This window comes from Cervus elaphus, chromosome 21 (genome assembly GCF_910594005.1).
Source record: "Cervus elaphus chromosome 21, mCerEla1.1, whole genome shotgun sequence".
NCBI lineage: Eukaryota > Metazoa > Chordata > Mammalia > Artiodactyla > Cervidae > Cervus > Cervus elaphus.
Window position 1 is genome coordinate 34,612,978 of NC_057835.1, and position 21,213 is coordinate 34,634,190.

Consider the following 21,213-nt stretch of genomic DNA (forward strand, 5'->3'; position numbering starts at 1 on the left):
AAGAGATATCCTTGAGAAGAAAAGTAGGAAGGTAGCCCGGTCAAGTCTTGGAAACATGCTAATGACAGACCTACTGGCAAACACATTCGTGTACTTCCTGGTGGAAGAGATTTATTTATCAATAGGAAGGTATCATCTAAGTCAAGTAACTATTGGAGTATAAAATGCAGGTGTTTCAAAATCAAAGCCTTGCCCTCATGTTAGATATCTTGTGTGTTAATTGAAACTTAAGCATGTAGTAAACCTTATTTTAATGTGGGTCCAGAATGGACAAGGGGAACAGCCCTGGTGGTCTCTGATCTCTTCCTTCATCTCCTGTGCCTTATAACTATTCCTGCCTTTGACATTACTAGTAAAATTTGATGCTGAGTAGGACCTCTGAATTGTATGAGTCTGATTTGACTGTTAGGTACTTTTTCCTAATGTTGAAATTAACATTGCCTTTTTTTTTTTTAAACATTACCTTTTGGCTTTCTATTTTAAGGAAAGGTTGAAACTTGAACGTAACAAAGAATACAATCAATTTCTCAGGGATAAGGAAGAATCCACTGAAAAGTTCAGACAGGTAGAAAAGAGTACTGAGGTAGGTTTTGCTTCTAAATAAATCTTTACCACCACATGCTGAATGTTTGTATTCACTTGAAAATATTTTTATATTATTAAACATTTCACTTAGTTTTTATATAAATATTTAAAAAGTTAAGCCAAACTGAACCAAACACAGGAGAGAGATTTAATTTTGTAAATGGTTTTATCTCATACTGAAGAACTTACTCTGGTTTTTAACTTTAACTTCACGGAAGAGATTTAATTTTAGAGATTGGTTTTAAGTAATGTTTGTTTATATTTTATTTTTAAGTGATTTTTTGTACTGACAAATTTCTAGCTATATGTATATATATATACATATATATGTAAAGAAATATAACCAAATTTAAGAGTGGTTGAAAAATTTACTGTATCCTATATTCTCTGTGTTGAGAAGGCATTTAATTTGAAATATTCTGAACCAATATTTAACTGCCAAAATATGTGTAAAATCTCCTTGGGATAGTTTATCTTCTCTTTTTGTAACCATCTATCCATATTATTGTTGCCTATTTATTTTGTATTTATTAAGTTTTATTAAAGGATAACACTTCCTTGAAGGTTATTTCCTAAAGAAAAGATATTTCTTATGGGTGATTAAGTCTTTGAGTTGAGATGGTAAATAGATTAAGCATCATTTGAGAATTTAATTACCTTTTAGGAAATAGCATCTCATTAAGATCTTTTTCTTCTTTTTTTTTTATTAACCAGCAGAAGAATCAAAGAAGTAAAAAACCTATCAGTCAGGTTAAACCTGATTTACCTTCACAAATACAGTCATCTTGCGAAAATTCAGAGGGTCCTAGAAAAGATGTCTTAACTCCTTCAGAGGCATATGAAGAACTTCTAAACCAAAGACGACTAGAAGAGGACAGGTACCGAAAATTAGATGATGAAATTGAATTAAGGAACAGTAGAAGAGTCAGTAAAAAAACTGATGAAGAAGTGGGCGTTTCCAATAAAAAACATCAAAGGTTTGACAGCAAGACTGACATTCCAGATAGAAGATTTCACAGGTTTAATGAGGATCGTGCTTTTGATAAACAGTATTACAGACCAGGCTATGATCCAGAAGTAAGTGAAGACATGGATGAGAGGTTTAGATATGAAAGTGATTTTGATAGAAGACTTTTGAGAGTTTATACAAAAGACAGGTATTTACAACTTCATTTTTATTTTCTTTATTTGCTTAATATTGCTCTTGTTACTTTTTATCATTGTTAGAGAGATGCTATTTCATTTGATGTACATATTTGATTAATTTTAGGATGCTATCAGTTTTATACCATAATTTATGTGTCACTGAAAAACAAAGAAAAAACCCATGATAAGGAAAAAGGGACCCAATTAAAAAGCTAGGACACTGAAAGGCTACAACTTAGGTAAATATAAAATTAAAAGGGAAATAAACTTTCCCACAGGAAAGGACAGAAAAGAAACTTCCACTTCTCAACCTTGGCACTGAGTGGAGGGAATTAAAAAGAACTTCCCTGAGAATTTGAACTGTAAGCCAGTACTGATTCAGGTTTTCAGTCTGAATTCATGCTGCAGTATTGTCCAAAACCGGAGAAGGCAATGGCAACCCACTCCAGGACTCTTGCCTGGAAAAGCCCATGGACGGAGGAGCCTGGTAGGTTGCTAAGAGTTGGGCACGACTGAATGACTTCACTTTTACTTTTCACTTTCATGCATTGGAGAATCAAATGGCAACCCACATCAGTATCCTTGCCTGGAGAATCCCAGGGACAGAGGAGGTGAGTGGGCTGCATGGGGTTGCATAGAGTCAGACATGACTGAAGTGAGTTAGCAGCATTGTCTGAAACAACCCTGAGGCGAGAATTCAGTTATCTTGTTCCCATAGGGCGCCATGGTGACTGGCATGAGAAAAATAGCTTCTCCTTGCAATAATTGACTTACAGCCAGATTCAAGGCTGTTTGAGTTTCAGATGTAAAAATGTGGGGGGAAAACACTTTAAAATAGATGAGATACAGTTCATTCCTTTAATGTTTCTATGCTCTAAGTACTTTCATCAACATTTTTGCTTTTAAGTTACTTATTGAACATTTATTTAAGTGAAATGGCACTTATTATTTTTGATCAGATTTTTAGGTGCTTTTCAGTTCCTTTGGATGTTGTTTCTGTGACACTATTTGTAATTTATTAATTGCTACGATGGGGTCTTATTAAGTCATTTGTCTTAATACTCAAAGCTTGCTTTAATCTAACTTTTGATTTGGAGATAGAAATATGATAGGATCTGATATTTTCATTGACTAGATAACCTGTAGGGATTAAATGTAAGTATTGAACAGTTTATGGGACTTGTTTCATTCATTCATCCAAATAGATTATTTTTTAAAAATATTTTAGAGAATTTTCTGAGACATGCTACATGATTATTGTTCTAATTATTAATAATCATACAAAGCCTTTGCAGTGCTTTCTCATCTGCTCTTTATTCTGTAGTTATTACATTCTGCTCATATCCAGTCTTTTTTTTTTTAATTTTTAGTTTTTTAATTGGAGGATAATTGCTTTACTAGATTGTGTTGGTTTCTGCTGTACAACATATTCACTCTGATTCAGGTAATCTGATTGAAGGATTAGAATTTTGTAATGTCAATTATAGTTTATCTCTTGTTTGGATCTAATTGTACTTCAGAAAATGCTCCAAATTCTGTGACATTTTATATTTGAAAATATTTATATCTGGAGGTCGTCAAAGGCTGCCTGAACTACAGGAAGTCTCAGTTGGGAAAATACAGATATTTTTGGACTCTTGGTATTGCCTTAACTTGTACATGAGAACTTTTTTTCCTTATGGTGTCAGTTTATGTTTAGAGTATAATGTATACCTTTTAAGATTGGAATTTCAAAAAACTTATTGTGATGGTTGTTTTGTTTTTAACATTTTAGTCTATTATTTTTGTAATTATACCTTATGATAATTTCTACATGAACTAACAAATCAATTTCAGCCCCATTATTTGAGAACAATCTTTTTTCTTATGTATCCCACGAATGAAATGAAATTTCTACATAAAATCTTCCCCAAGCAGTAGTTTAGATTAAATATATAGGTCAATGTGACTAATTCCTGTTATATATATTAATGTTTTTAACAGTATTTCTTAAAAATGTGAATCATTATTATACATTTTGTTATTGTGTAAGCTTTTACGTCTCTAAATGTAAGGTTTTTCACATATGTCTCAATGGCAGTTGAGGTTAAAATTGGATTTCTGTATTTCAGATTTGTAGATTTCTTTCCAGCAAAAAAGAAAAGATTTCACATTGATCACTAGATTTATTTAGCAGGCAGAATGGTTGCTAGGAAAAATGACTCTGCTTGTTAGTGAAATTTTTGAGACTAAAGAAATGTGTACCACTATTTGGTCTCTTGCTTTAACTATTCTTAAAACTGTTGTTCCTTGGTATTCAAGGGGGATCCATTTCAGGACACCTCAGGGATATCAAAATCTTTGGATGCTCAAGTCCCTTTGGTAAAGTGGTGTAGTGTTTCCTTATAATCTATGCACATCTTCCCTTATGCTTTAAATCATCTCTAGTTTACTTATAATATCTAATACAATGTAAATGTTATGTAAATAGTTGTAAGTGCTATGGAAGTAGTTACCTGTTTGCAAGAAATTCAAGTTTTGCCTTTTGAAACTTTCTGGAATTTTTTTTTTCCCTCAAATACTTTCTATCTGAGATTGGTTGCAGGACCCACAGATACAGAGAGTGAAACTGTTAGTTACTCAGTTGTGTCTGACTCTCTGCGACCCCAGGGACTGGAGCCCGCCAGGCTCCTCTGTCCATGGAGTTCTCTAGACAAGAATACTTGAGTAGTAGCCATTCCCTTTTCCAGGGGATCTTCCCGACCCAGAGATTGAACCTGGGTCTCCTGCACTGCAGGCAGATTCTTCATCAACGTTTGAGCCAACAGGGAAACCCCCACAGATACAGAGGGCTGACTATATACTGTAATCATTTTTTGGCTCTGCAGGTCATTTTCTTTTCTTTTTTAATTAATTTTATTGGAGTACATAGTTGGTTTACTGTCTACTTAACCAGAAGTTCTTGAAAACAAATAATCACTGCTGATTGTGAGAAGTACAAAGTTCTTCTTCATATTTCTAAATTTCCCATGTTCTTTTTTTTCCCTTTGAATAGTCAACATGCAATGAATTCTAGTTTTGATTTTTATTTTTAGGTTTTTAATCTTAGTTCTTTCCTAATTACCCTATTAACTTTTCCATATACCATTATGTATTTATTAATGAAATATTTCCCTCACTTTAAATATGAGAAGATAAAGCCCAGGAATGATTTTACTTTCTTAAATTAATCAATCACTGACAGTGTTTTAAAATAGGTAACAGATGGTTAGCATTAGCTTGACAGTTGCACTGTGTGTGTATGTGTGTGTCATTTGATACATATTTACCAATTTAAGTAAATTAATAATGTTTTAGGAGCTTTCTGAAGTTGAATATAATACTGTTTTATAATACTTTGAAACTTTTACATGCTTTTAAAAGAGATAGTCATCCTAGTCTTTATTATTTATTAACTTGAGCTGTAGAAGTTAATATACTACCTTATTATGTTTTACTTTACAACCAATGTTAATGTAATGGGTAAAGGAAATTTTTAGCCTTAAAAATGTTTCTTTTTTAAAGTTTTTATGTCACTAAGGCAGTTAGCACTTCCAGTTTAACTCTTGAATTTGTTAGTTTGTAATTGTGATTTTCATTTAAGAAAATTCTGAAATTATGCTTCATGTGAAATTAGAATCTGAGCTAGAATCTGACTCAATAGCCTAAGTGCTTGCTTAGTGTAGGACACTCTTAAATGTGCATGCTTAATATGTAAGATATAAATGAGGAGAAATGGCTTATTAGAACATGAGTTTATTAAACTTGGTATTACTTTTTTTCCTTAGTTACTTTTTATTTGGAAGGACCATTTTTATGTTGTTTTCACCACTTTAAAGATGGGATCAATATTAGAGAAACCCATTATTGAATTAAAGTGAATATGAAAATTGGAAGAACAGAAAACAAGGAGAAAAATAGTGACCAACATTTAACAGCTCAGTAGTTTTCTTATAATTTCTATAGTTGAGAGTCCCCCTAGCAGAATTCATTCACATTAGAGAAATTTTTGATATGAAAACAAATAGGTGGTGTAACCATTGTGAATTTTATGATTTAAGTAAGGAGGAACTTGATTCTTTCTCCCTGTAAGCTGTGTCAGGACCAACAGGTGGTAAATATTTTATTTTTATGTCATTCTTGATGGCATAAACATTGTAAATTTATTCCTGAAGGAGTTTTTTGATTCTGTGGTTTATTAATGAAAAATGTTTTTTATTATCAGTTAGAAGTTGTTCATTCACATTTAACTTAGCTGAAAATACTTGTGGTTTTAAACAACTTGCTTTTTCTTCTGTAAGAGAGTAATTATTTTTTAAAAGATAAACATGCTAATTTTTAGAGTAAATTTGGCCTCTAGCCCATACCTGTTTTCTTTGGGCCTTGAAATTTGAACCTAATTACCTAGAATTACTGACCCATGTCTTCAAGGAAATAGAAAAAGCTTTTTCCATTTAGCATAGGTTTAACTTTTTTTGATAGTAAGATGGTGAAATATTTTGTAATTATTTTATTCCCTCAATCAAATCTGATTTGATATGTCAAAGGAAGTAAAGTTCTCCTTTTATGAGATCTGTCCCTTTCTGAAAAAACCTCAGTGGCTTGAGGTGTGGTAAGTGAACCTGTGGATCAAAGGTGGTAGAATATTTAAATAAATTAGTTCTGGGTCACAGGGATAGTTTTAATGTGGAACTGGCTCCCAAGTTATAACTAAACAGAAGGAACTTACTGGCCCTAACTGGAATCCCTGGATCTGAATAAAATTAGGCTGTTCTTAGATGATTGATGAGTTCATTACTTGTGGATTTTATCATCTGTCAGTCTCCCCTTAATGTGAAGAGGGCTGAAGAGATAAGATACGAATGGTGAAAGGGTTGCTGGCTCTCACCAGTTCCCCTGTCTTGGGACTTCATTTGCTTCAATAAAATAAAAGTAAATTGTGAGAGCCTCATAAAAGCAGTTAAAGCCAACTCATTGGGATAGTTAAGAGTGATTAAATGCTAAATTTATTGTAAATAGGAAGGAGAGTTCAATAAATGGAGGATATTCCATTATAATTATAGGGACATTTTAGTAATAAGTAAGGTGGTTAACTTTCCAAACTATAATTTGACTTCACAGCTTGTTAAGTTGCTTTCTAGGTTTTTTGTTTGCTTCTTTGATTTTTTTTAAACGTCTTGTATTAGTAATTTAAGAAATATTTATGAATCTCTATTTGTAAGTAGTAATTTTTCCTTGATTTAACAAAGTAAGCACAATCATGTCGTCAGTCATTTCATAAAATTGAGTAGGATGTCTTAAATATTTCTCTAGTCTTGAATTTATTATGAGTAAGTGACAGAAGGGGACTTTTATGATTTAATTAATTTTTTTTCTTTAGTGAAAGGGTGTACTTTGAAGTATCTTTCATATAGTCTTTTTGTTAGGAAATCTGTGTGGTTTTACTGTAGAATTTAGCAGAGACCTTGACCTTATGCATGCATAAAATCATTTCTTAAATTTCTTTAATTTAGAATGATCTTTGAAATTTCTTTTGCGTTTTTGGTGCTTGCTTTATTAAGATATATTTCTATATACTGAAGAGCTGATAAAACATTGTAGATGTGCTAAATATAGCATACTTGGGGGTGTGCTTAATGGCTCAGTCATGTCTCTTTGCAACCCTCTGGACTGTAGTCAGGCTCCTCTGTCCACGGGATTCTTCAGGCAAGAATACTGAAGTGGGTGGCCATTTCCTCCTCCAGGGGATCTTCCTGACTCAAGGATCAAATTCACATCTCCTGTGTCTCCTGCATTGCAGGCAGATTCTTTACCCACTGAGCCATCAGGGAAACCTGTACTTTGGGGACAGCTGTATAAAGATAAGCCACAATTACAAGTCCAAATGTTGTTTTTAGACAACTGAAAATACAGGAAGCCAGAAACTTTTCGATAGATTTTATAGAGAATTTTTGTATGTCTTAGTCTTTAATTCTGGTTAATTCTGATTTAATCTCAAGTTATGTCTTTTAAAATGTGTAACTTTCTGGACTGAACTTCACTGACAGGAATGGAGGTTCCCCCAGCACACCCACCCTGCACTGGGCTGGGAGCTCGGCAGGGCTGGCGTATTTGGGGTGGGGAGGCAGGGGCTGGACCCCCCAGGAACGTTACAACACAGGCTCCGTGAGGGGCCGGTGCTGAGCAATAAAGCACAGATGACTTTTGAAAAAAAAATAAATAAATAAAATGTGTAACTTTAAATGTCTCTGTATTTGAACTTTCACAGGTTTATGCTCTGCTTTGTCACGTTAACTAATTCACTTCTGTCTGTTGTGTTGTGGATTTGTAAGACCACCCCCAGGTTTGGCAATTCGCTAGGACTCACAGCACTTTGTGTATGTAGTTATGTTCATGGCTGTGGTTTATTAACAGTGGAAGAATACACAGTAAAATCAGCTAATGAAAAAATTGCATGGGACAAAGTCTGAAGGAAACCAGGAGCAGGCTTCCAAGAGCCCCCTGCCAAGGACATCCTTAATTCCTGCAGTATCAAAGTGTGAAAACAGGAGTGAAGTGTTGTCTACCAGGAAAGTGCATTAGAAACTCTTTGCCCAATGTTGTTATTGGGGGCTGGTCATGTAGGCACCCTTTTCCTAGCATGTGCCCAAATTCTACACTTGCTGAAAGAAAGCAGGAGTTCAGCATAAACTCTATTGCTTGTACAAACAGTTGAGGCACAGTGGGTCACACTTGCCAGTTCTGAGAATGGTGGACTCCTCCCAGTCTGTGTTCCCAGGTGCCACCTAAGGGCCATTCTTGCAAACAGTCCTTTGTTAAGGGTGGTGGTCTCAGGCCTGCTGTTTACGCTTTTCTTCACATGTGTGTTTGTATAGATGCAGTATAACTAAATCTGGTTGCCTGGCACTATTAACTACAAAAGTGACTTAAAGTTTATATATCCCTGTTCTTTAAGTGGTAGAAGTAAGGAATAACAGTAAACTGATGTGTCAGTTTAAAAGAGAGATTTGAGTCCTTTGGCTTTAGATATAAAATCAGCTGTGTTTTGATAAATTGAAATAATTTGAAATTGTGTTTTGAAAGGGATTGGGGAGGATTCTGTTTTAGATGTGGATAAAAAATGGAAACCATGTATCTGTTCTGCCACAGTGCATATAGCAGTCAGGTTACAGTTCTGGGTAGTCTTTCCTCCACAGGGGATGTTGAAAAGTGTGATGGAAACAAAGAGAAGATTTTACATGCTGGCTCTGTGGAGAGTGATAAGTTCCTTTTCTTCTGAAAATTGCTTTTTCTTAATATGATAAATTCACCTAAATTATTGAATAATACTTTAATAATCATACTTCTTACCAGTTGACCTCATGAGAGAGATTATAGTTTGTTAACAGCCATGCAAAGAAATATGACTTATGAAATGCTGATTTTCATGGGTGCTGATAAAGGTTGGTGTGAAAAGTCATGTTGGTTTCTTGATGTGAGAAATTAAGCTCAAGGAATCCTTGTTTGCCAAGTGGAAATAAAAAATTAATTAAAAAACACTTAAAAGTTATTTTCTGGAAATAATTCTTAAGAAGAAAATAAATTAAAAAATTCTAATCTTCCTTTTTCTTATTCATGAAATTGTGAGTAAGATGAACTAATCATTTTCTACTCATGTATCAGCCTATTTGCTTATAATGTTCTCTATTCATCTATGGGTATTATTTAGTATTTCATGTGATTTATGTGTTAGCAAATGTTGTGGCTTGCTACATTTGGTTTAATTTCATAGTAAGACTGCGGCTGTATTTGTAAGTTAAAAGGTTTGTATATGCAGTGAAATAATTCTCAGAATCTGTGAATTCTGATGTAAAAGAAAGATCTCATTTTGAAATTTGACTTATCTTCATGAGAGCAAGGACCGTGTGTGCATACTCAGTGCCTGGAATAGTACTTGGCATGTAGTAGGTGCTCAATAAATATTCTTTGACTAACTGAATAATGAAAAAGTCTTATTAGTATTTTCATATTTTTAATATTAAGATTTTCTAGAAGTTATATTGAAATAATTTATAATTGATCTCCCTTTGTTTTAAAGACTATTGAATCTAAACTCTTAGTGTCTCATTAGCCAGCAGATCATATTGTCAGATGTCATTTGAGTTAATTTTCAAATGTATTTACGGTAAAACTTGGTTATAACGCTTTGTTCCCTTTAATATTTCCAACATCAAATGTAAAATCACCAAAGAAAGATAAGAGAAGTCCACTGTATGTGGAACAAGCTCTATAAGCTAATATGTTTTTAAGGATGTACGGGAACAGACGAGGCAATGAGCCTCCTATGGAGTATGATGGTGATGTCACAGAACAGTCAAACATACGAATTTCATCTGCTGGAAATCAAAGGTATAGTATGTAGTATAAATTCTGCCCTTCAGCCATTGCACTGTAAAACAGCAACTGCTAAGACTGGTTTGCTGGAAAACTGGAAAGGTATAGTGTGTTAACAGTCTTGCTTATTAGTGAGAGAGGATTTAGGGGAAAGGAGGGGAGGGAAGAATTGTGTTATATGAAACTTTGTGGTACTTTACAGCATTCTCTTGAAGGGCAAGTTTTGATTATAAAGTGTGCCAAGGTGTTCTGAGTCCTATCATTATAAAATCTATAAATCTGAACTAATGAAAGGAGAAATAAGCATATAATTTAATGGACCAAAGATCAATTTATAATATCTTGGAGTTATGGAGGGGACATAACTTGAAATAAATTGAAAACGTTCTTGTAATATGAGTTTCCTTTTCAAAACTATCATTTTCAACAATGAGTAGATAACATTTTTGCTTACTTTGTAAAATTAGTGCTCATACATAATTGTGTTATATTGGGGTAAAAAAGGGAATTATATGCATTTTATATTCATGTTCTTTTTCTATAGTTTTTTATCTTTTGGTGGCTTTCTTGTGTTGTACATAAGTGGTTCTGAATTTATAGTGCATAATGAAGATAATGTGTGTCAGGAAAGTTGTCTATTTTGAGTCTATCTGTATTTGGATTTTCTATTTGAATCAAATTAAATTTACTTTGAAAGAGTTGTCTTTATTTTTTTCCCCCTTGATTCTGTCTTTCAAGGAAGGAGTTTCTTTTAAAGATGATCTTCTTTTCAGAGTGTGGGTGGTATAGATACCATCCTCTTTTTTTTAGGATTTATTTATGTGTACTTATGTTCATTTTCCTTACTGGGTTAACTGTTCTTAGGAAAAAGGGTTTTATTGGGAATCTGGAGTCAGTGAAGCTGGCTGAAGAAAAAGGTTCACATATTTATGTGAATGCCTTGGGGTCCCCTGAATGCCTTGGGGTCTCACTGTATAAAGAGATAAAGTGCCATGATTTTACCTTTATTTTAAGAACACGTGAAAACTGTTATGTTAGTAATATCCATAGTATGTTGAAAGGCCAATAACTCACACCTACATTTCACTTTAACTTTTTTTTCCTGAAAATTGTTTGAGTCTTGATTCTTTTTGTTTTTTTGTTTTTAGTGCTCGAGACAATGAACCATCCAAACCTACTAATCGAGAGACATGCAGTCCTTTTGCGGGAATGCTCTTTGGTGTGTACATGCCCTCCAGTTAATTAGATTTTTGTGGAGTGTTTTATAAAAGGTCTTTAGTGAGAACTCAGCGTTGCAATTAGTACCACTCTTACTAATAGAAAAATTTCTTTAGTGCTTACTCTGGGGTAGGCACTATTCTAAACATTTAGCATGTATTATATAGCTCTGTCTATAATTTTATTTTTTTTATTTTTTTGTCTATAATTTTAAAGCTAAATTGCTTTTATTTAGTGATGAACTTTCTGTAGATGATAAATGAAGTATTATGTTCAGTAAAATCTTTAAAATTCATATTTCACTTTAGTGTTACTGTTATATTCTTTTTTATATGTAATAGTTTTTTTCTTGATTCTTTTTGTTTAGCTAGCATAAAAGTGCCGTACGTTTTAGTTTAGTTCCCCTGAATGAAACCTTTTTATCTTGATCCTTTTATCCTTTTATCCTTTCCCATGTTCTTTCCATTTAGTTTCTGAGAATGTGTTTTGGTCAAATAATGATTATAATCCAGATATTCTGTTTATTTTGTCAGAAATGAAGGTCATTGTTTAAGCATGTTGATTTGTTGTATTAACTTGTTACATTTAATTTCAGAAATGATGTGAAGAGAGAATATTTCCTGTGTGTAACTTTTAAGTAGAAAAGTGGTCTGTTCTTTGTGTAAATCTGTTAGAAAAATTGCCTGAGATTCTGTTTCAGCGAAGTATATGAAGAAATTGTAGTATAAGAATGCAGTTTATATTCATTCAACCTAAAATCAATCACTAATTTAAATTTTGGCTTCAGTTCAGTTCAGTCGCTCAGTCGTGTCTGACTCTGCGACCCCATGGACTGCAGCACGCCAGGCATCCCTGTCCATTACCAATCCCTGGAGCCTGCTCATACTCATGTTCATCAAGTTGGTGATGCCATCCAACCATCTCATCCTCTGTCGTCCCCTTCTCCTCCTGCCTTCAATTTTTCCCAGCAATCCTGCCTTCAAAAATTCCCAGCAAATTTTGGCTTAGAGATAGATATTTTTGTGATATTCTCACTTTTGTTTCCTTGAAATGGCTATTATGAGAAAAATGGCATAATACCCAGAGTTTTATTCTAATGTCTTTAAATGAGAATTGACCAATTTAACCTATCAATAAGAGTAATGGCTTCCTTCTTAGGATTCTTTTTTTGTTAAACATGGTAAAAATTGGAGAAATGCTTTTCCGTGTTGGAAACCCACTGACAATTTTATCAGTAAATGGATTACTCTACCCTAAAATTTTAAAGATAAATGGAATGAATTTATTATTAATTCAATCCAGGAATTATAGATTGACATTTGATAATAGACTCTATTGCTTGGAATAGACTATTAAGCTCATTTAATTCAGTGATTTACCGCATGGTTGGATCTTTCTTCCCCAGCTATATTTGTGGACCCAGAGTTCTTAGGGAACTAACTCTCCCCAGAGGCAAGACATTCCAACTTGAGGTGACTCTGATAGTTGCAGTATTCTCATTTCTCTTGAGCTGGAATTTGTCTTCCTTTAATTTTTCCCCAAGGATCTTGTTTGGAGCCTTTTGCTTTCTTTAAAGAATTAGGACAGTTGACTCCTGAGAGCAAAAATAATATATTATGGGGTTTATAATGAAATCATGGATCATTCAGAAGTATGTTTTTAAATTTTCATTATTTGGGGATTTTCCTGCTGTCTTTTTGTCATTGACTGCTTGTTTAATTCCCTTGTGGGAAAAATAATTTTTAAATTTCAGTTATTTCAAAATTGAATTTTTTAAGTAAAATTTTAAACAGTGGCTCAGAATTTTGTGTCTCTTGGTGAATGTTTAATGTGTACTTGAAAGAATGTGCATTGTGTGATTGTGGAGTGTAATAGTTTATAAATGTCAAGCCATTTGGTTGATAGTGATGTTCATGTCTTTTGCATCTTTAATGACTTGTTTAGAGAGAAGTGTTAACTTCCTGACTACCTTGTTCTTAGTGTAGGGCCTGGAGGGGTTTTCTCAGCGTTCCTGTACCGTCCGCAGTTTTACTGCATGCCCCCGACAGACAGGATCTCTCTCGCCAGTTTTCCTTGCTCAGCAGTGGTTTGCTGTAGCTTGTTCCTCGATGCAAGGCTGGCTCTGTGCATTTGGTTCTCAGCAATGAGTCTTTCTTAGTGCTCTGCTTCTCCCCAGAGTGGTAGCCAAACTCTCCTTTGTGTTTGTGGAGGGTCTTCTATGTAAGAATTTCCTGCTCCTCCCCTAGCAGTAGCAGACCTTTGCTTTGTATGAGGGCAGAACTCTGGGTCCAAGGTTTTCTGTCCTTCAACCAATAGATTTCTGTACATGAAAGAAGAGTCTGGAATGTGGGCAGTGGGCAATGGTTGGTTGGTTGGTTGGTTTTGCCTCGGAATGCTGTCTTCCAGGTGTCTTGTGTTGCCCCATCTCCAGCCTCTCATGAGCGTCAGGTGAAGGCAGCAAGTGAGTGCAGATTCCCCTTGTGTCTGGGGCTTTCAGAGAAGCCTGCTACTCCAACCCCACACAAGCCTTTAAGAATTCATTACCATTTCAGTTATTTTCTTTTTACCTACTTTAAAGTGAAAGTATTAGTCACTCTGTCATTTCTGACTCTGCTACCCTGTGGACTGTAGCCTGCCAGGCTTCTCTGTCCATGGAATTCTCCAGGCAGGAATACTGGTGTGAGTTGCCATTCCCTTCTCCAGGGGAGTTTCCTGACCCAGGGACCACACCCAGGTGTCCTGCATTGTAGGCAGATTCCTTACTGTTAGGCCGCTGCCCTTTTCTCCATACTCTGGTAAAGGTAAAACACTTGTATTGTCCCATCTTTCTATGAATTGGTTTTTATACCCTTTGAAATTCAGTTTACCTGGTTGCTTATAATATCAGCTCTCTGATGGACTTTTTAAAAGTTACGATTTTGTAGACGAGCTTTTTCCTATCCTAGGGTATGAACAGTGTTCTCTTGTGGCTTTCTACTTTCTAAGCAGAAGTAGGACTCCCTATTTGGTTCTTTATAATAGTTTCATTTTATCCTTATTTATATTACTATTTTCACTTAAATATTTGGGCATAGTTTTGGTAGCTATCTTAACATCTTTGTTCATTGTTCCATCATCTCTGTTTCTGTGATTTTTTTTTTTTCAATTAACTTTTCTAATGATTATGGGTCACTGTTTTGCTTTTCTATTGTTGCATTACAGATTAGCAAGATTTAGTGGGTCAAAATGTCACACATCTGAGTTTCTGTGCGACATGAATTTTGTTGGGTCCTCTGCTCAGGATCTCATAAGGTGTTAGCCAGGTTGTTTTTCATCTGGGGCCTTACAGGGAAAGAAGCGCATTCAGATTTTTGGCTCAATTCATTTTCTTGTGGCTGCATTACTAAGGTCCCTGGCTTCTTACTGTGTATCTGCTAGACACTGTCCTCAGTTCCTGGAGGCCGTCTGCTATTTCTTGCCACGTGGACTTTTCCACCAAGATTGCTCATTTTATCATGCCACCAAGGAGAATCTCTGAACTCAGTGAGAACGTTTATCTGCTTATTTCAGACCCACCCAAGATCATCTCCCTTTTAATTAGTTCAGAATTGGTTTGGTGCCTTAATTAAATACATCTGCAGATTCCTTTCACCTTTGCCACATTCATTGGCTGGAAGCAAGTCATTGGTCCTGCCACACTCAGGGGAAGGTTTATGCAGGAAGTTCGCGCCAGAAGGCAGAGAAAGAATGTAGATATGTCTGAGAACTTTGTCTGCCACATTCATGTTTTTCTGTTGCCTAGGGACCAGTCTCTCTGAGGCCTTATTTTAAACTCAGCTGGAACATCTAGAGCAGCCTTCCTGCTTGCTCCTCTTCCCTGAGTACTCTTAAAGGATCACCCAGAACTCCAGTCTAGGTGGCTGGAGCTTAAATTTCTCCCTACTTCATTGGAGGAGGTCTGTGAATTCAGTTTATGGGTTCTCTGTATTTTTTTTTTTACCCAGCCTAATGGAATTTCACTCTGCATACACTGACTAGTTCACAGTAAAGTTCAGAGGAACCCCTTTACAGATTTCCAAAGCCCTTTTACGCTTCTTTTTGAGTCTTTGGCCCAAACTTTTAGCCACTTTAGCTTTCCTAAATTTTGGCTTTGATCTGCTCAATTTAACCGTTTCCCATGTTAAATTTTTTCCCTCCCTATACCCGTGAAGATTGCGTGCAGGCAGAAACGGAGGGTGCTTGAAAGGTGCTCACATTTATTTACCTTCTCTCAGGTATTACGTGTGCTACCTGTCGTCCAGTGTCTGAAAAACAGTTATTTCATATCTTTTGCCTAGTTTTATTATTTTTTTTTTAATGGAAGGAGGCTGAGTTTTGTGCTTGTTAATTCCATCATGATCAGAAGCAGAATGGACATATCTACTTTGATTGTAAACCATTATTATTAACCTTAACATAATTTATATTACCTTATGGGAACTTCAGTGTTGCTGACATCTGTGCTTAATGGACAAAAGGAAACTAATAATTAAGGTAGTAGAGAAGTTTCTGGTTCAGTTGCATTTTTGATATCCTGTGATTTGTGTAGTTTTCCAGATTTTGCATGACTGATTTTCATGTAAGTGATACCAGAGTAAAAGGTTTGCATATTTTTTTTCTGTAGAATTGAAATAACCACTGAAATTTTTTGAGCAGGGTGTCATCATCATTATTGTTGTATTTTAGGACAGTTAATCATATGTAAGTGTGCTGGATGTATTAGAATAGGGAGGGAAGAAGTTCTGGAGACAAGTTAAAAGGTTATGGCTGCAATTCAGGTAAAATGTAGAGTTCCTATCCAAGGTTGATGGCCATTACAGTAGAGAAGAGGGGCCTCACATGAAATAAATAAGAAAGGATGAGATAGCAAAGTTATAGTGAGATTTTGAGGCTCGATTATTAGGCTGCTAACAGAAAACAAAGGGGCAGTTGCTTTTGTGATGTCCATTTTGAACACACTTGTTAAATTTAAGGGGCTTGTGGGAAATATTACTGGAGATAGTATCCTGATTTATGGAAAGTGGCAATAGAAATTGCTCTCTTATTTAAGAAGGTTTTTGACTAATGTAGAATTTTGGGAAGGATTAATGTGCCTTGTGTTTGACACATAGTAGTTATTAATAAATTATAAAACTAAAATTGAATATGTAATGATTTTACCTTCTATATTTGCTGCATATGTAATAATTATACTCTGATATAATTACAGTGAAATTAAAAAATTGACTTTGCAGTTATATGTGTTACTTCAGAGTTAAGACTGCATTTTTTTTTTTTTTTTTTTTTACCACTTTCTAGGGGGTGAAGATCGAGAACTTATTCAGAGAAGGAAAGAGAAATATAGACAAGAGCTATTGGAACAAATGGCTGAACAACAGAGGAACAAGAGACGGTAATGAAAGGTTTGCATTTAATAAAGATGTTTTGAATTTAAATACGTTTGTTTAAAATGACATGGTAGTAACTGTTACATGGTAAAGTAAGGGAATATTTTTCCTAATACAATTCTGTGTTTGTAAATCATTCTGTTCTAGTCTCCATATTGTAAATCAGCCAGGGTAATAAAACAGATACTTTGAGGGTGATCGTTTTCTTCATCACAGGTAACAAAAGAGACTGTGTGTTCATTCTGTAATAGGCCTTGTACATACGCTCATTAATTCTTCAATTTTAGGGAAGCATTTAATGTTATCTACATGCCCACTGTGTTATCCCATATATAGTAGTAAGTATAAAAGTGTTTTGTCTTTTAACAGTGAAATGGTAAGCACATGTGTATGTACATGCCATATAAAAATAATCATGAGAGATCCACAGATATGTATATTGTATACAACTCTCAGAGTTTGTAATCATTCATGTAGAAAGACCTCTGAAATAATAATTTCAGTTTAAAATTAGGGATAGATGTTTTGGATGTAGAGAATTTGAGACCTGTCACCTTTTAGTTTTGCCTTTTTCTTAGAGGAAGCCAGTATCTGTTGTCTGGTATTAGCCATATTTAAGATCATTTTCTTTAACACTCTTACTGGAGAGTATCATGTTAATTTTTAATTTTTTTATCCTCCCTTTTGTGAACTGAAGATATACATGTACCCTAAAAGAAGTTTTTATTTGTTTTATTAAGTAAAGACTTTGTTTTACTTCTTTATTCTGTGTAAATTGCTTAGACTTTGAAGTATCCCAGGCACTGGTTTAGAGATATTTATTCCAACTCAGTTTGCATGTAAATGCTTGTTTACTTGCACCGAATCAGAAAATTTAGTTTTCAGAATTATTTAAGGTTTTATTGTTAATTAAAGAAATTATTTACTATTTATTTCTGGAGATGCCATTGCATGGACTTCATAAGTTTGTTTCAATAATGATTATGATTTTGACACTGTTTATTATAACCTTGTAATATATAAAACTTTAATTTTGTTTAGAGAAAAAGATTTGGATCTCAGGGTTGCAGCTTCTGGAGCACAAGACCCTGAGAAATCGGTAAGAGTTCTTGCCATCTTTTAATGTTTAATCTTTCATTCAAATAAGGCTCAGATGTAGTGGCAGGTAGAGACAGAGCATGTTGGGGAAAATGTAAGAGTAGACAAGTCTGAACAGTAATGAACTAAATTGAGTAGTCCTAACTCTTGTTTACTTCTCTAAGATAATTTTTCCATTTTCATATATGTATTTTTAAAGTTTCTTATAAATTAGTCCTTTCACTTTATTTTCGTGCACTATTTTAGTTTAATATAAAATGAATGTTAATCTTCATTGTATTTCGATAATGTTTCTTGTATTAGAGGGGTTTCCAGAGAAACTGAATTCTTAAACTCTAGTCTTTAAGCATTTTAGTAATTTTTACTTAATGTAAATCTACAGGTAATAACCTTATATTACTTTAATTTTTTAATTTTCGTAATTGGAATGAATTATACATATCATTGCAGTTCAGTAAGGAGAAGGTAATAATTTATTACTCTTCTCAAAAGCTGCTTTTTTTTTTTTTAGTTAGATGTGTAGAATTTATTTGCTAGGGCAAGTTTTTGTTTCATCTCTAAGAAACTTTAATTTCTTTAAAAATTACATTAAAAAGTTTGTTCTTAAAAAGAATACAGCAACTGAAAATAACTCTGTTGTAGGCAACTTTTGTCTTACTTTTTCTTATGCTAAATATAACCTGTGGATTCTTCCTTTTAAAAAGTTTGATGCTGTACCAGTATCACTCCTAGTGTGCTTCTTGACTTCTCATAGAGTAAAACTTTTAAGATTAATCTGAGAAATCATTCTTGAGAAATCAAAAATGCTAGGAAAAAAGAATAAATTCCAAAACTGAATATATTTTCCTCTGTCAGTAAATACCTTCCAAATAGTTTTGACAGTCAAGAATTTCCTTTTAGAATCTTGAACTTTTTAATGTAATGTGGTGGCATGTTAAACCTCGCATTTATAGTTACCTTTGTGTTTGATGGATCTTCCTATTTATATTTAAACAACTTTTAGAGTGTCAAGTTGCTTTTTATGAGAATAAATAAAAATGTTACATGTAATAGTTATTTAGACCATCACTTTTGGATTTATTTTTGATGTGCAGATCTTAGAAAAGGGCACTTAAACGATTTTCCGGAGTAGAGGTTAGCAAACTATATAACCTGTGGCCAAATCCATTTACTGCCTGTTTTTGTAAAGTTTTATTGCATCACACCCTCCTCGCTAATTTGCTTATATACTGTTTTGGTCTACTTTAGAAGTTAAGAAGAGATCACGTGGCTTGCAAAGTCTGATATGTTTACTAACTGGCTCTTCACAGAAAACGTTTGCTCACTCTGCTCTAGAGAAACTTTAATGTTAGAATACTTTGAAGACAATTGAGAGTAGTGAAGCAGCATAGTGTTGTAGTATAATAGAGTTTTATATTTAGAATTAATATCTGGCTCTAGTCTTTGCTTATTTTTTAATGGTGAAACCTTAGGTGATATATGTACTTTCATGGAGACTCGGTTACTCATTTTATAAAATAAGAATTGGATCTTCAAAATCTCTTACAGCTGTAAAATTCTGTTGTGTGTGCTCAGTCGTGTCTTATTCTTTGTGACCCTATGGACTGTAGCCCTCCAGGCCCCTCTGTCCATGGGATTCTCCAGACAAGAATACTGGAGTGGGTTGCCATTTCCTCCAGGGGATCTTCCAAACCCTAGGATCAAACCCAGGTCTCCTGCATTGGCAGGCAGATTCTTTACCACTGAGCCACCTGGGAAATCCCAAACTTTTCTGTCTCTGCTCTGTGTCTAACTTAAGTACCTGCTGGTAGTCTGGGATAGAGGGTCTTTTGAGATCTCTTCCACCTTTAAATTTATGATTACATGTGACACACAGATTTTTTTCTCTTTATTTTAGCCTGATAGACTAAAGCAGTTTAGTGTGGCACCAAGACACTTTGAAGAGACGATACCACCTGAGAGACCCAGAGTAGCTTTCCAGACACCTCTCCCTCCTCTGTCCGCCCCATCTGTCCCACCCATCCCATCAATTTCCTCCATCCCATCTCAGAACGAAGATGTGCACAGTGGACTCAGCAGCACTCTTGGTGACATGGTGCCTCCCAGGTGCTTGTTTAAAATGTTTTGTGTTTGGGAATTAGGTAAGGTATCATTATTTTTTATATTTAGAAGTAGTTGCTGAAGCAGATGATGGTATCCTTCAGAGATTTTCATACAGTTAATGGATTTTGTCAAATAATTTCTGTTGAAATTTGTTTTCATTGTTGATCTTTTCTCTGTTAAAAAAACAAGGGAAATTCTTATAACATTCTTTTATTGTTTAAAGATGCTTCAGTATTTTTAAAATTGTAACTAAATACATTTAGTATTTAGTTTTAGGTCATATTTTGGAATGTCTGTTTTTAATAGCTTTTAACATATAAAACCTGGACATTTTCAATTTTGTGATTTCCACTTGGCAAACATTGAATACTTCCTTCAGTTAATGCAGAAAAAGTTATTAATGTGACTGTTTTATATATATTACTTTAGTTTGTTTTCTTCAACTCTTTCTCTGTGATTACTTACAGGCTATGCAACTCAAGTATCTGAAATAAAGTGTTGAGATTATAAAACCTGTAATTTAGGTATTAGGGTAAAAATTTGATGTCATAGGTAAAAGGCATCATGCTATATTGGACTAAACATAAAGAAAATCTTGTTAATATTGGTATTTTCTGGTCTATATTTTCTTCTCTCAGTAGGATTTTTGCTTATTTTTTGTTCACTACTAATGTATTAATTGACAGATTGCATTTAATCAGGTGTTTTTCCTTTTTAACATTGATATTTTCTGGCCTATACATTCCTTCAGTATGACTTGGTATCATCTTTTATTTACTGCTAACAAATTGTCTGACCATGTTTACTGTATTTATCAGATGTTTGGTTCGTTTCATCTGATGGCTTCCCGACTCAAAAGGCTAGGTGGGATTGAAATTACAGAGCATGGTATGATGATATCAGCGTTGACTTAGGGATTAATATGGCTGCTTCACTGCCTGGAGTTTGGGCAAACCATACTTTTATTGAACTTCAGTTTTCTCACTTGTTGAAGTAGAATAGTAACATACATATGTGTGTGTGAGTGTGTGTATGTTTTTTAATCTACAGTTAGAGGATTGTGATGAGGATTAAATCTTCCATAAATCTCTAAACCTTTGAACTTTAATGATACTGAAAGTTTCCTTTTATAGTAATTTTTCAGCTGTTTTGTTGATGTATCTACAGAGTGAGGACAGTAAGATTAAACACATAAATGCTTAGTAAATGTGAAGAGTATTCATGACTGAAGAGAACTTTAATGCCTTCTTAGCTCTTCAGAATTATT

General features: G+C 34.3%; 1 protein-coding gene across 9 annotated transcripts in view; it reads left to right on the forward strand.

Annotated features, from left to right (window-relative positions):
* CSPP1 (centrosome and spindle pole associated protein 1) overlaps nt 1-21,213 on the forward strand; it is a 108,826-nt gene that overhangs the window by 29,237 nt on the left and 58,376 nt on the right. For 3 of the 9 annotated variants that reach the window (XM_043879459.1, XM_043879460.1, XM_043879461.1), the window contains 7 exons: nt 485-583; nt 1,300-1,742; nt 10,039-10,137; nt 11,271-11,341; nt 16,657-16,750; nt 17,787-17,844; nt 19,741-19,949. In XM_043879459.1, coding sequence (XP_043735394.1) covers nt 485-583; nt 1,300-1,742; nt 10,039-10,137; nt 11,271-11,341; nt 16,657-16,750; nt 17,787-17,844; nt 19,741-19,949 — 1,073 coding nt within the window. Of the gene's footprint in view, nt 1-484; nt 584-1,299; nt 1,743-2,285; nt 2,343-10,038; nt 10,138-11,270; nt 11,342-16,656; nt 16,751-17,786; nt 17,845-19,740; nt 19,950-21,213 lie in introns of all 9 variants that reach the window. The other 6 variants (XM_043879464.1, XM_043879463.1, XM_043879462.1 and 3 more) reach the window with 6 other exon arrangements.